Source organism: Haliotis cracherodii, unplaced genomic scaffold, assembly GCF_022045235.1.
Source record: "Haliotis cracherodii isolate W230 unplaced genomic scaffold, xgHalCrac1.p SCAF_4, whole genome shotgun sequence".
Lineage (NCBI taxonomy): Eukaryota > Metazoa > Mollusca > Gastropoda > Lepetellida > Haliotidae > Haliotis > Haliotis cracherodii.
The window spans coordinates 36,066,778-36,082,313 of NW_027266297.1; the positions used below are offsets into that span (position 1 = coordinate 36,066,778).

The following is a 15,536-nucleotide window of genomic DNA, read 5'->3' on the forward strand; positions in this document are numbered from 1 at the left end:
CTTTTTGGTGGGGATTTCTTGTGATTGTGGAAATTGCCTTTGTGCGCTTTTTATTAATAACTGAAACACGTCTGCGACGTCATTCTATTGTTTGAAGGATCCATTATTTTTCAGGAATGGAGAGTTCTTTGTCAACTATACATTATCTTGAATCAACATTTGAATGAATTTCCACTTGGAATAGACGAAACTATTTTCACATTTATTGACAAGAGAATAATTTCAATTTTTTTTCCGAAAACATGTGTCGCCAGGCGGGGTTCGAACCCGCATCGTTTGATTTGAGGACGTGTAATTGTCAACTTCAGCTACGGCGGTGTAATTGTCAACTTCAGCTACGGCGGTGTAATTGTCAACTTCAGCAATGGCGGCCCATGAAGGTATGGTGTGAAATTAAGTAATAAATATTTCATAATTTTGCATACAATGTTTGAGTAGAACAAAAACAAATCAGGTGATATATATATATATCCTTGTTCGGGGCTTGTTCTATATTTCCTATTAATCTCGCCAGCTTGAATTGACAATGTGCAAGCGATTGATAAATACTAGTTCAGGACATAACGAAATTATAAAAAGGGCCATGTACCATGCATTGTAAATGTCAGCTCGCGACGGAGCTTGGTGCACGTGCAACAGCGACAGAGAACGTATATCCTCGTGCATCACGCAAGGGCGACTCACGCAGTTTCAAAACAGTTCATTCGTCACGAATGAAAACAGTTTAGAGTTCTGGTTTATTTTTCAAATATTTTCCACAACAGAATATTTTGTCAAAGTGTAGAAATAGGGATGAGTTTTAAGTAGGGCAATATCCTCGTTACTCTATATTCCCCCCCACATATATGCTCTGGTGTCTGAGAGAGAATGCCCTCGGCGTTTCTCGTCTCGGGGTTTAAATGGCCTTTTCAACGATTAAACATCGGATCGTCGTGGGCTAACCTGAACATAAATTGGAATGTACTGTACAATGGCCTGTAGCCGACGTAGACACACAACCACTTAATACTGGGCCCGACATTGTAATGCTCTGTTTCAAGACATACACAACATAATTCATGAAAGAGGGCGTTGTGTTTATTCACAACAGTATTTTCTGGGACAAATTATTTGGTTTAAAAGGAAACTCCCACCACAATAGTATATCTCTAGGTCTACACCTTCTGACTTACACTGCCTTGTGCATCGCTATCCGCCATTTTCTACAATCTCATCAAAGCAGTCACCTGTTGAGAACTGGTGTATTTCTATACAACGAGCTTGGTGACCAAGCGATTTCAGTTATGCACCAATGCGTTCTTTTAAACAGGTTTTCCTTCATCCAGACCGGTGAAGATCCGATTTAGAATAGGTTTTCAGCAACACATGCTTGCCTTAAAAAGCGACTATGCACCGTAATGGATATATTTATGGACACAGGTCTGTGGCTATATTTGTTTGAGGTAAGATATTCAATTCAATTAATGTCGTACATATCTGTACATTTGGGCATGCAGAGGGTAGCAGGACTATATCTGGAGAAAGGAGTAATTGGTAAGCCTGCAATACTTGTAGCAAACATCGCGTTAGACATGTAAGGTGTGGGCTGCTGTTGCCCTTTTTCGTGTAAATAGGTCGAGGTTATAATCCTCATTACACCAACGATGCATAATTATATTTCAAGTTTCGAAGGATATCCATATAGCTAATGTTATCTATGTTATATGTATTAATATGCGTTTAACACACGATATAAGTACACATATGTATGTATGTATGTATGTGTGTGTGTGTGTGTGTGTGTGTGTGTGTGTGTGTGTGTGTGTGTGTGGCTGAGTGTGTGTGTGTGTGTGTGTGTGTGTGTGTGTGTGTGTGTGTGTGTGTGTGTGTGTGTGTGTGTGTGTGTGTGGCTGTGTGGCTGTGTGTGTGTGGCTGTGTGTGTGTGTGGCTGTGTGTGTGTGTGTGGCTGTGTGTGTGTGTATGTGTGCGGGCGTGCGTGCATGCATGCGTGCGTGTATGCATGTATGTACTGTCGGACGCACTAATACTATACTAATACTCTACCCACTAAATACCTACTCAATACCTTCTAATACATCAACACAACAAAGTCAATACTCCTTGTCATGGTTACGTGCATTTTCTAAATATCTGAAAAGTCTTTTGTGCTGAAATATGTGTAGCATTTGGGTGTGGTCCCCTTAATAATCACATTCTATGAAGACGTTGCAAGAATAGTGTTCCTGTTCTATTTTTGAAATACAATGTGTTTAATTGCTGAACCCATTGAAGAATAAATTGTCAATTTACATTTTTCCTACACCAGTGACTGTCATAAATAGATTCAGGCCTCGATTTAGTTGAAACAATAATGAAATCACCCTAGGGTATTCCGGGTCAGGAAATTGCCCCCAACACTCGTACTGTTTTGCACTTTTTTGTCTATCAGGCAACTGAACCAAATCAGGCTCATGACTTACTATTCATTGTCTGTCGTTCTATTCCCTCAGCGTGGGACACTGCTCAAAATATTAGTTATATACAGGCTGTCGTGATACAGGGGAATAGTGCTTGATGCGGAGTTAAATTATACTTACTCACTCTCTCAAGGTAAAGGAACGCCAGAGGAACAGAACAGGTATCCTCTCTGGGTGACTTGCGTAACATGACATATTACAAAACCTGATTATTAGTAGTCTGATTATTAAAGCCTCACAATGTTATAGATATATAAACTGAACTGTACTTTTACATCGATGGTAGATATGGAAGCATAATAGTTCGTCATCTACGAAAACGATACTTTCATCTACGTAGATGATACTTACATCTACGTATTTACCTTCATCTACGTAGATAATACTTATGTCTACGCAGATGATACTTACACCTACGTATTTACTTTCATCTACGTAGATGATACTTATATCTACGTATTTATCTTCATCTTCGTAGATGATACTTATATATACGTAGATGATACTTACACCCACGTATTTACTTTCATCTACGTTGATGATACTTACACCTACGTATTTACCTTCATCTACGTAGATGATACTTATATCTACGTATTTATCTTCATCTTCGTAGATGATACTTATATATACGTAGATGATACTTACACCCACGTATTTACTTTCATCTACGTAGATGATACTTACATCTACGTATTTACCTTCATCTACGTAGATGATAATTACGACTACGTATTTACTTTCATCTACGTAGATGATACTTATATCTACGTTGATGATACTTACACCTACGTATTTACCTCGATCTACGTAGATGATACTTATATCTACGTAGATAATACTTTAAGCTAAACTATACAATAACCATAACATGGCCGAATATGTTGATTCTCATGATTTTTCCACTGCGAAAATTAGGTTTAAGAGGTAAAACGTGAATATCAAGAGTGATAATCACTTAAACCATGACACTATATCAACTGTCATCCAATAAAACACCGAGGGTACATTTCTGCAGTCGGTGTTTATAATTTGGCGCTGATACTTTGCGAGTTTATTGACCTCAGTATGTTGGAAAAATGTGGAAAAATCCTAATGAAAATAAACGACCAACATGCTCCCAAACATTTAATTAAATTAACAGAATGAAATATAAATGTTTGTATAAACTAGTTTCCAACTAGGGCCCCTACTTCACAAGACAATATAAGTGTCTGAGTAACGATACGTACGATTATGATATCACATATGTAGATATTGACCAAAATATTATGCTCCAAACTTTTGAGGAAAAATGGAAATTTGCTGCCACAAAAATTACATTGTTACAACGTGTTCTTCTGTTAAGAAAATTCCGGCTAATAATTTTTCAAATAATAAATGTCTGGTTTTATAACTGTAGCTGCAAAATAGTTCTCGAGAACTTTTCCAGTCCCCAAGCTCCGAATGTTAAATGGTCGGCCCATAACTCAACCTGTCAATACATCCGGGATGTACTCAGAACCAGAAACAATGTTACACATGAAAAATATACACATCTAGATCGAGAGCAAAATGAAAACAGTCCCTCTTTAATGAGTGTTTACATGATGCATAGTTATATATTATTACATTAGAGATGTCGACCCATCCACAAACAAAGGTCTTTGAATTTGAATAAACGAGATATAAAAAAGGGCAAAGGCGCCATAGCCGGAAAATATATCAGAATAATGAGAAGGCTTTAGCCGACGATAATTGACCCAACCACCTTCTTTATATCAGCTCCAACTTTTTACCATTCAAGAGGTTCTCATTGACTCCCTAAAGATAAGATATAATTCCTATCGTCCAGTGAATAACTCAAAATGTCCAAAGTCGACAGCTCTCCAAGGCTGAACGTGCAAGCTCAGAAAGGTGTTATTGATGGTTTGCCCAGTGTGTAGATCAATGGAAATAGGTATGGTAAATGCTATACATTAAATATATGTCATACATTATTAAGGTTTACATGACGTGTTTTTCTTGCAGACGCAAAGTCCAGTAAGGTAGTTGAATTAATCGAGTTCCAGGGCATATATTTCATAAAACATTATCATGCCATTCTCATCTCTCTCAGTCTACACATTCACATTCTCGCAAATACACATCCCATTCTCGGCATTCCCAGCCAATACCCAATCCTTCTCTCAGCCCTCTCAGCCAATACTCATCCCATTCTCAGCTCTCCCAGCCAATACTCATCCCATTCTCGGCTCTCCCAGCCAATACCCATCCCACTCTCAGCTCTACCAACCTATACTCATTCCATTATCAGATCTCTCAGCCAATACCCATCCCATTCTAAGCTCTCTCAGACAATACCCATCCCACTCTCAGTTCTCTCAGCCAATACCCACTCCAGATGTCCAAGCGTTCTGCAGAACATGACCCAAGGTCATTGGAGGACGAGAAAGCTTACCGAAGACCAACGTAGACAAACAGAATGGTTTTATCACATGGCCTTGAACCACAAAGGGGTACCCAGTTCCCTTCAGAGACATGACAGTCGATGTGGTGACATAGGCTACACAAACGTAATAGATTTTCTTCGAGCAATGTGCAGTCCCACAGGACCGACCCCTTGCTGCTACAACTTCAAGTGTGTCAACAAAACAGAAGCCATGTGTCGGTGTAAAAACTGTTGGGATGTTCGACAGCAGATTCACGCAGAATATTCTACCTGGATACCATCCGATCCCCGGTGCCAACCACGAGAATATAGTCCCAGACAAATCTGTCAGTTGTTGAACGGCGGAACCATCCGCTTCCTTGGGGATTCCCTCGTGCGACACATCTACACAGGCTTGCTGATGACGGTTCGAGGCAATTTCAAAGACGGCGGTGTTAGGCCCACAGAATCCCGAGGTCAGTATTTGCGTTGAAACAATACGGGCAGGTAATTTATGACTGGTTTGGGTTGGTTGTGGTGTTGATCAGAGATTTTTTTATTCAGTAATATACTGAAAACAATTATTCTCCCCTGATACTGAGTCATATTTTTTTATAACACTCCTTATGTCCATGTACAATTTTTATGACCCTCCATGAAAAGAAAAAATGAAAAACTTTATATTTGATTATAAAATGTCATACTTTTCATGATACGCTATCTTTGACGATGTGACTTGAATTTGAAGAAGTCTCGGCAGCATCGTGGTCTGTGGTAGTAAGTTGTGTATACAATGCACATTTCATATCTAGATGTAGATGTTTTACCATCCGTGAAATGAGACATTGAGTATAATCTTTAAGGCCTTGGTTGATATACAGCTTAAGCCACTGAGGTAGCACACGACGTGTAGCGGATGTTCCAGTGACATTTGTAAAGCAGTAGTTTAGAGGAGTCATGTTTGACATCCCACTGTAACCATTAACCCCTTGTGCGTTGAACAGCATGAAACACTAGGATCAAACGTGCAAGGACAAATTTAATTTTTTCAAATTCTTTAATCCGACCTCTCGGTGCTGGATATACGCAATAACTTGCCTGATAAAGTTAGAGTATCTGCACATAAATAATAGAAACCCTGTCTTCACTGATACCTCTTGTAAATGCCACTTAATTATTTAGTCACAGCTACCAATCAACGTTTACAAGTGGCGTCTTTATCTTTTTCAGAGTGGAATTCAAAATGCTCTGGGATGAACATGTTCGAAGAGAAAAACTGTAGGAGGCAATTGGACGCGCAGCCAAAGAATATATGTACAGGCAGAGTGACGCTCAGTTGGAAGAAACATGAACTCAGTAGACAATGGACAGAACTTATCAATGACGTCACAGAAAGCTTAGCTGACCGGCGAACGTTGTTTGTTGTTGGTATAGGTATTCATGAGGATTATAATTCAAATAAGGTGAAGCTGGAATATCTGAAGCCAACCTTGGATAGGTTACGAAAAAATGGTACTCTCTGGCCCAAGGTATTGTTTGTTGATATGAGTGCTCCAGGAATTATGAAACGTTCAGATACACAGTCAAAGCCTCGCGTCCTTCAATTCAATCGCGATATGGAGAAGTTTCTGAAGGTATATAAAGTACCCGTTTTAAAGACATTTAATATGACAGACGGCGTGCGTAGCTTTGATGGAACGCATTACGCTTTGGGAGTGAATGTCGTGAAAGCGAACATTCTCCTGAACTATATACAGGAACTCAGTGATAGTGGTGTTTGGTAGTTGATTATGGAATCTAAGATTGACAATAAGCACCATGTTGTCGTGTGAGATATGTACATTTTGTGGTGTTTGGTAAAATACCAGATGATATGCGCTTTGAATATTTATATACAGATGGTCAATAAATAAATTGCTCGATCTCTGTCTTTCTGTTCACCCCGTAATTCCTAGTTCCGATGTATGAACGGGATCGGGTGGTCAGGCTCGCTGACTTGGTAGATGCATGTCACCGTATTCCAATTGCGTGGATTGATGCTCATGATGTCAATCACTCGATTGTTTGTTCCAGACTCGATTATTTACAGACCGTCGTAATATAGCTGGAATATTGTTGCAACAAACAAAAAACACCATATGCAATCATTTATTTTTTTGTATAACTTTTTATTTCTGTTGTATATTTACACATTTTTTGGATTTTTATACAGTGTAATACATAGGCAGTAAACAAAAGTTGAGAACAGAATTATTGCGTGGGAAACAAACAATGACAAGATGACTAAAATTTGTGGAATTTATCGATACTATTACTTATGAGAGCTGTGTATTTTGTAAGCATGTAACATTTGTAAATCTCCTTTTTTTAAAAACTGCAAGTTCGGTACCTTTTTGAATATCTATATTTAAACATTACGAATTTGCAAAGTAAGATAATTACATTTATAGGATCGTTGTGTCGCTGATCAAATCCAAGCAGAATGTTTTTTCTTGTTAATGAGAGTTTAACTTGAATGTCATCTAAAGCAGTGTATTTATTTAAATTCTTAGTAATTGGATAAGAGTAAAGGTTTTTTTCAATAAAGAAACGTAGATGAAATAACATAGTTTGACAAAGAGATGCATTTATTGTCTCTCACAAACAGTGACAACAAATTCTGTGCATCATGGAGTATGTCTTATTCACAGAGGTGCAAAGAACAAGTTCTTTCACAAAGATCTGTTCGCTGAATTGTTTTCATACATGAATGAATCAACATTAAATCATGAATTACTATGTATATGGTTTGTTAATTGTATTACATTTATACTCTTCGGCTTTCCTCAGGAATTCAAGCTCACACACCGTGGCACACCTGAAATACTGTCGAAAGCTTTGTTACACCCCATTCCATTGCTCACTCTCATGTGACGATGTATGATGAGTAAATCAGGCACCGATCAGAATTAATTATATCGATTTGGTGGTTACGAAATAATCCACACATTTAGGATTCTTGAAACAGAAACAAAACAATGTCTTTCGCATTCCTTGACAGAGAGATAGACAGATAGTTTATTTGAGTCTAACCCCATGTTTACAAATAAAACGTTATAAAATGTGATATAAAATGAAAAAAACAATCTCTTAATAAAGTACAGAATAATCCAGAAAATACAATTATGGTTACATGAAAACTGTCACCATATATGATGTTAATATAGTTATATTTCGACTGGAACTTGGGATCGGTAAACGAAACAATTCTTATTTAAATACCTTTCCCTATATAAGGGGCGATCGGGTAGCCTAGTGGTTAAACCGTTCGCTCGTCACGCCGAAGACCCGAGTTCGATTCCCGACATGGGTACAATGTGTGAAGCCCTTTTCTGGTGTCCCCCACCTTGATATTGCTGGAATATTGCTAAAAGCACTCACTCACTCACTCACTCCCTATATAAAAAATAAAGTGACAAGGTAGTCAAGGTTTATATAATTACACAACATAGTCCGGTTTTGAGAATGATGGGATTATACGTAATAATAGTTGCTACATAATGTAACGCACAGGCAGATTTTTAGTTAATTTATTGTACCTTATAAAGTCGATATATTTAATTTAGTATATTAGATACAAATATGAAGTTTTGGAGCCCGATAGTCACATGTTGCCGTTGTACAAAGGCATTGAAAACTGTTCATTGTCATGTCACATAAGGCCACAAGGTGGCGCTGATCTCAGTTTCTCGTGTGACCGCCCAGGGTAGCAATCACGGCTCTGCATCTCCTCGACATTGAGTGGATAAGTGTACGAATTCTGTCCTACTTGTAACGCGCTGGCCAGTTGTGGGAGTGCCTGCGGCGTGTTCTGACGTTGACATACACGTTCATCGAGTTCATCCCAGTGGTGTTCATCCCAGTGGCGTTCGATTGGGTTTAGATCTGGAGATCTCGACGGCCAGGGCAAGTCGTTGATGTTGACATTATGAAGGTAGTCTATCGTGACACGAGCCGTGTGCGATGGAGCGTTAGCCTGTTGAAACAGCTCCCTCTGGCGGTCAATGATTGGAAGAAGGTGAGGTTGAAGAATTTGATTCATGTTGCGATTTGCTGTCAAATTTCCCTGAACCACAACCAAGTCAGATCTCGTGGTGTAGGATATGGCCACCCACACCATGACACTACCGCCACCGAAATTGTCGAATTCACGTACACAATATGGGGCAAAACGCTCATTTCAACGACGATAAACACGTTGTCTTCTATCTCGCCGGTGAAGAAGAAATCGTGATTCATCGCCAAACCACACTCGTCACCAGTTTCTCAAATTCTCAAGGCTGTAAGGTATGTCACCAACGCAAGCGTCGCTGTCGATGGATCTGTTGTAAAACATGGACGACAACTTGTCTTCTGGGTCGGATTCCAGCCTCGCGAAGATGGTTCCTGGCAGTCTGGTCCGATATCCTCCTCAAACAAGGGATGCGCCCTGCAGTCTCCGTAGCTGTGGCATTGTGATGACGTAGGTGGAACAGTCGAATGTGGCGATCCTGTGCAGAGGTGGTAACTGTCGGTTCTCGGACGGTCTGCAGTGGAATTCAACTGTGTGTATCGGTCCCAAAGGCGACAAATAGTGCTGTGGTGGACGTTGAAGTGGCATGCAACAGAAGACTGCGATTCCCACTTTGGATTCCGTCCTATGGCGATGTTCCGATCGGCAGCGCTGAGTCTCAGCGTCTTCGAACTTGAAAAACGTTGACAATTGAATGACAAATTAATGGCTTATGCTTGCCTTTTTATAGCCACTACCACGAGTTACGAATGCCAGAACTTGCACATGCATTTTGCTTTACAGTTTTCCTCCATGACATTTTTTAACAAGTGTGAAAACAATGCCGTATAAGACATTTCAAATCGACAATGGCTGCGTTTTGACGCACCGTTTGTCGAATATCAGGCCTTTTTTTGCATAGTCAGGTTCAATGAACTACCTGTGCGTTTCTATTTTTTAAGAGTGTATATTTGATGTGTTTGTTTAGAGTATTAACTTAGTTTATATCCAGAATTTGTGATGATACGGTATAACGTCAACTACCTGTACACAATACCGTTAGGGATTCGCCTGTGAACAATGCTACAATTTGATAATAACTGGAAATGTTCCTCTAGTGTATTGGCCATCTTATTTATGATTCATTTCGACCTGCTCTCTTGTCTAGAAAATAATGGAACTCATGTAGACCTAAGTTTGCCCGGATATTCCCTCCTTCGCCATAGCGACCTGTTTGTAATTTTGGTTGGCAGAAGCAAACTTCAATAATTGCTTCTCAGAATTGTGAATTGTGATATTGTCAACAAATATTGTTTAATCAACCAACATGTTAATCGTAGTCTCCATTAACCTATTCACTTTAACGCATAAGAAAATATACTTATATTATGTACATATGTTGATTTAAACATATTCCTATATATATATATACATTTATATATATATACATTTATACATGTATATATGAAATCCGGATTGTTAAAGAAATTGTTTTAAGATAGTTTGGGCCATTTCTTTCGGCAGTATAATGGGTAAATTTTATGTATATAACCATGAGCATATTTGTAAAACACATTGACTCTTTTATCTCTCATCTTCATTTTGAAGATGTGTAAAATGCACGTGATGAACACGGGAGTACTACACCATGATAATCATTCTACATTCGAGACTGTACATTTACTATCATTATTAGTGAGCGAGTATGGTTTTACGCCGAGTTTATCAATATCCCAGCAATTTCAGGCTAGGTATACCAGAAATGGGCTTCACACATTGAATCGAAGCGCATCTTCGGCGTGACGAGTGAAAGTTTCAAAACCAAGGCTACCACACCGCTTCATCATGTTCAGCAATTTATAAATATACAAATACAGACCAACCAATTAAACATTAAACTATGGTTTTAATAATGCACACATAGTAACTGTTAATAAAAGCGACAAAACCCTTTGAACATTTATAAGAAATCTCTGCTAAAAGCACAGTCGATTGTACGAGTCCGACTGTTATCATGAGCATGTGTTTATACATCACTATCAAATAGTGATGATACCAGGTGTTCGTTAAAAGGTGAGCATATCCCGCCCCACCTTTGGCACCCGTCACAAACACAACTACCCTCCTAAGTTGGGATATCACGTAAAGAATGGAAGAACTCTCCAAAAAGAGAATATCAGTGGAAGCTTGTGTTCAATTTTTATATTTTGGACTACCAAATGAGTTCGAAGCAACCGTGAATTCGACACGTCTAATTTCAACTCAACGAGGTTCGACTGTATTGTTATTTGAAATGAGAAACAAAGGTGTTCAACTGTGTGTGACATCACTGTCAAATATTTAATGATATTTCATCTTCTGAAAAATACCTTGTCAATTGGGATAATAGTTTCCATTTTCAACAAAAGAAATACAATATACTTAACCATCTAATCAATTATTTAATTTGTTGAGACACATACGTGCTCTTGAAGAGAGAGTATGTTTTAATTGTAAAGATGTTGTGGAAAATGAAGCACATGTAATTTTACTCTGCCCCCTATATAAAAATGTTACTAAGAATATGTTAGTTTTCTGTTCAACGTTATATGCCAATTTTTATGATATGTCTGATGTTGATCAGCTTTTATTATGTCATGCCCATATATTTCTTAAGTTACTGCCAAAACCTGCATGGATGTCTTAGATGTTAGAAAATTACGTTTATATACATTTTTAAATAAATTTTTATAAATATTTTATGCTATTTACCCTTTTTACTAATGTATATATATATATTTATTCCATATTTTATGTCTGTGTATCATTTTACGTTCTATAGTCTCTCATAATCCCATACGGGATGGCTCATCACATGTATTTTATTACGTGACCTGTATATATATTTATTTGTATGAGGTGAGACATGAAATAAATTTACCTTACCTTACCTTACCGTGCAACTTTTCGTGACTCATGTTTGGCGGGTTCGTCGACAGACAGAGTGATTAATGGCGCACGTTATTGTAGCCAGATTAAACAGATTAGAACAAATTGTCTTGTCGACAGTAATCCCCTTTCAGTGTCCTTCTGAAGTAATACTAGTTTGAGGTATTATTGTAAGCAGGGCCAAATGAAATCAATAGGAGACAGGTGACAGAACGATTCCTCATTTGACAGTTTAACAAAGGAGATAAGTAGTTTGTGCTTCTAGCAATGTTTTGACAACTACACATATCTGCCTTTACAGAGAGACCGACATAATACGGTTTTAATTTCCCACCAAATTAGTTCACCAACCTTTGAAAACAATGGGGATTAAGTCACAACTTAATTAATGACACATGTAGCAATGGTTTTCTAGTCATTGTTGAAGTTAAGACTTAATATGTACATTTGTGTATAAATGCAGCTGAGGTACAATGCCCAACCAGTATTTGTGGGAAAGCCTATTTTAGCATTGCAACCATGGCAAAAGGAAACGCTGCTTCATTTCGGGGCATGATAGTGGCAGTATTTGGCACAACTCTGTTTGTAATGGGTTATATCAGCTCTCATTTTAAACCAGTCAGAAACCTGGAGATATCTTTGGACTCCAAAAATACGGCATTTCATCCCCCTAATCCTATAAGAGTGGACAATTATAACTCCAGATGTCCAAGCGTTCTGCAGAACATGACCCAAGGTCATTGGAGGACGAGAAAGCTTACCGAAGCTCAACGTAGACAATCAGAATGGTTTTATCACATGGCCTTGAACCACAAAGGAGTACCCAATTCCCTTCAGAGACATGACAGTCGATGTGGTAACATAGGCTACACAAACGTAACGACTTTTCTTCGAGCAATTTGCAGTCCTACAGGACCGACCCCTTGCTGCTACAACTTCAAGTGTGTAAAAAAGACAGAAGCCCAGTGTCGGTGTAAAAACTGTTGGGATATTCGACAGCAGATTCACGCAGAATATTCTACCTGGATACCATCCGATCCCCGGTGCCAACCACGACAATACAGTGCCAAACAAAGCTGTCAGTTGTTGGACGGCGGAACCATCCGCTTCCTTGGGGATTCCCTCGTGCGACACATCTACACAGGCTTGCTGATGACGGTTCGAGGCAATTTCAAAGACGGCGCTGTTAGACCCACAGAATCCCGAGGTCAGTATTTGCGTTGAAACAATAAGGGCAGGTAATTTATGCCTGGTTTGGGTTGGTTGTGGTGTTGATCAGAGATTTTTTTATTCAGTAATATACTGAAAACAATTATCCTCCCCTGTTGCTTCGTAATATTTTTGGATAACCCTCTTAATGTCCATGTACAATTTTTCATGACCCTCCATTAAAAAAGACAAAATGCAAAAGCGCTTTATTTTTTATGATAAAATGTCATTCTTTTCATGGTACACTATCATGTGCTTGTCTTGACGATGTGACTTGAATTTCTCGCAGCATCGTATAAGATCTGTGGAACATTCACCAGAGAATTGTCATGACACTTTGTTACTCTTTCAGGTATACATTAAAACACGTATCAGGGAACACACCCAGTGGTATACAATGCACCTTTCATATCTAGATGTAGATGTTTTACCATCTGTGAAATGAGATATTGAGTATAATCTTATAAGGCCTTGGTTGATATACAGCTTAAACCATTGAGGTAGCACACGACGTGTAGCGGATGTTCCAGCGACATATTGCTTTGTAAAGCAGTAGTTTTGAGGGGTCATGCTCGACATCCCACTGTAACCATTAACCCCTTGTGCGTTGAACATCATGAAAAACTAGGATCAAACCTGCATGGACAAATTTATTTATTTAAGATTCTTTGACTCGACCTCTCGGTGCTGGATATACGCAATAACTTGCCTGATAAAGTTCGAGTATCTGCACATAAATAATAGAATCCCTGTCTTCACTGATACCTATGTAAATGCCACTTAATTATTTAGTCATAGCTACCAATCAACGTTTACAAGTGGCGTCTTTATCTTTTTCAGTGTGGAAATCCAAATGCTCTGGGATGAACATGTTCGAAGAGAGAAACTGTAGGAGGCGATTGGACGCGCAGCCAAAGAATATATGTAGAGGCAGAGTGACGCTCAGTTGGAAGAAACATTACGTTAGCAGAAGATGGACAGAACTTATCAATGACGTCACAGAAGGCTTAGCTGATCGGAGGACGTTATTTGTAGTTGGTATAGGTATTCATGAGGATTATAATTCAACTAAGGTGAAGCTGGAATATCTGAAGCCAACGTTGGATAGGTTACGAAAAATTGGTATTCTCTGGCCAAAGGTATTGTTTGTTGATATGAATGCTCCAGGAATTATGAAACGTTCAGATACACAGTCAAAGCCTCACGTCCTTCGATTCAATCGCGATATGGAGAAGTTTCTGAAGGTATATAAAGTACCCGTTTTAAAGACATTTAATATGACAGACGGCGTGCGTAGCTTTGATGGAACGCATTACGCTTTGGGAGTGAATGTCGTGAAAGCGAACATTCTCCTGAACTATATACAGGAACTCAGTGATAGCGGTGTTTGGTAGTTGATTATAGAAATTCGATTGACAATAAACACCATGCTGTCGTGTGAGATATGTACATTTTGTGGTGTTGTAAAATACCCGATGATATGCGCTTTGGATATTTATATACAGATGGTCAATAAATAAATCGCTCGATCTCTGTCTTTCTGTTGACTCGTAATTCCGAGCTCCGATGTATGAACAGGATTAGGTGGTCAGGCTCGGTGACTTGGTTGATGCATGTCACCGTATCCCAATTGTGGATCGATGCTCGGTGTCAATCACTCGATTGTTTGTTCCAGACTCGATTATTTACAGCCGTCATGTAGCTGGAATATTGCTGAGTACGGCGTTAAACAAAAAACAAAACAAAACATCATATGCAATCATAGCAAACGCACAAGTCAATGTCGATTACGTTAAAATGTACATGGTGGTGAAATTTTGTAGTCTGATACAACCAAGATGTTGTAAAACATAACAGGTATGTCATCTGTATGTAAATACCAGATGACACTTATTTCACAATAAGACCCAATCTTTACTTTACTTATATTGGAGATTTAACGTGCGCTTTCCGACTGCAAGCGTATGTCGCACACGGGCCCGGCCAGGCCATTTAATGTGTTTCCAAAAAGGGGAAAAGTGAGTTTGTGCAACCCAGGAGGGGGCTTTAGGGGTTACTTATATAGTAATTTTGAAATTTTGAGATTTGGAAAGAATGCCAAGAGTGGGTGGGGGACGAACTAAGGGAGCTGTGTGTGTTGGGTGGTTATCAAATAAGGTAGTTTTGGTTTTAATATTTTATTTGGGGTTTAAATGCGACTATTTAGTCCTGTTTTTATTAAGTATATGCCTAAGGCTTTGAATTTTTCTAATTTATTTTGTGGGTTTAGGATTGATTCTAGTGTAAGTCCGGTTTTAAGATTTAGGGTGGTCTGTAGTGTTGTTCGGTGTGTATGGTAGTGTGTGCAGTGAATGAGTACGTGTTCTGGTGTTTCTTGTTGTTTGCAATGTGGGCAGTTTCCTGTTGTGTGTAGTTTAGCTATTTTACGGTGATTATTTAGTTTGGTGTGGCCTGTTTGTAGTTTGGTAATTATTCTGTCGATTTGTTTGGATGGGTGTAGTAT

General features: G+C 38.7%; 2 protein-coding genes across 2 annotated transcripts; both read left to right on the top strand.

Annotated features, from left to right (window-relative positions):
- Positions 1-4,303: 4,303 nt before the first annotated feature.
- LOC139479398 (uncharacterized) lies at positions 4,304-6,755 on the top strand. Its single transcript, XM_071262251.1, has 3 exons — positions 4,304-4,364; positions 4,815-5,342; positions 6,097-6,755. Exons 1-3 carry the CDS (start codon positions 4,304-4,306, stop codon positions 6,648-6,650), a joined length of 1,143 nt encoding a protein of 380 aa, XP_071118352.1. The 3' UTR covers positions 6,651-6,755.
- Positions 6,756-12,235: 5,480 nt separating this feature from the next.
- On the top strand, positions 12,236-14,427 carry LOC139480452 (uncharacterized). The gene is made up of 2 exons (XM_071263527.1): positions 12,236-13,031; positions 13,874-14,427. Exons 1-2 carry the CDS (start codon positions 12,344-12,346, stop codon positions 14,425-14,427), a joined length of 1,242 nt encoding a protein of 413 aa, XP_071119628.1. The 5' UTR covers positions 12,236-12,343.
- The last annotated feature ends 1,109 nt before the right edge of the window (positions 14,428-15,536 follow it).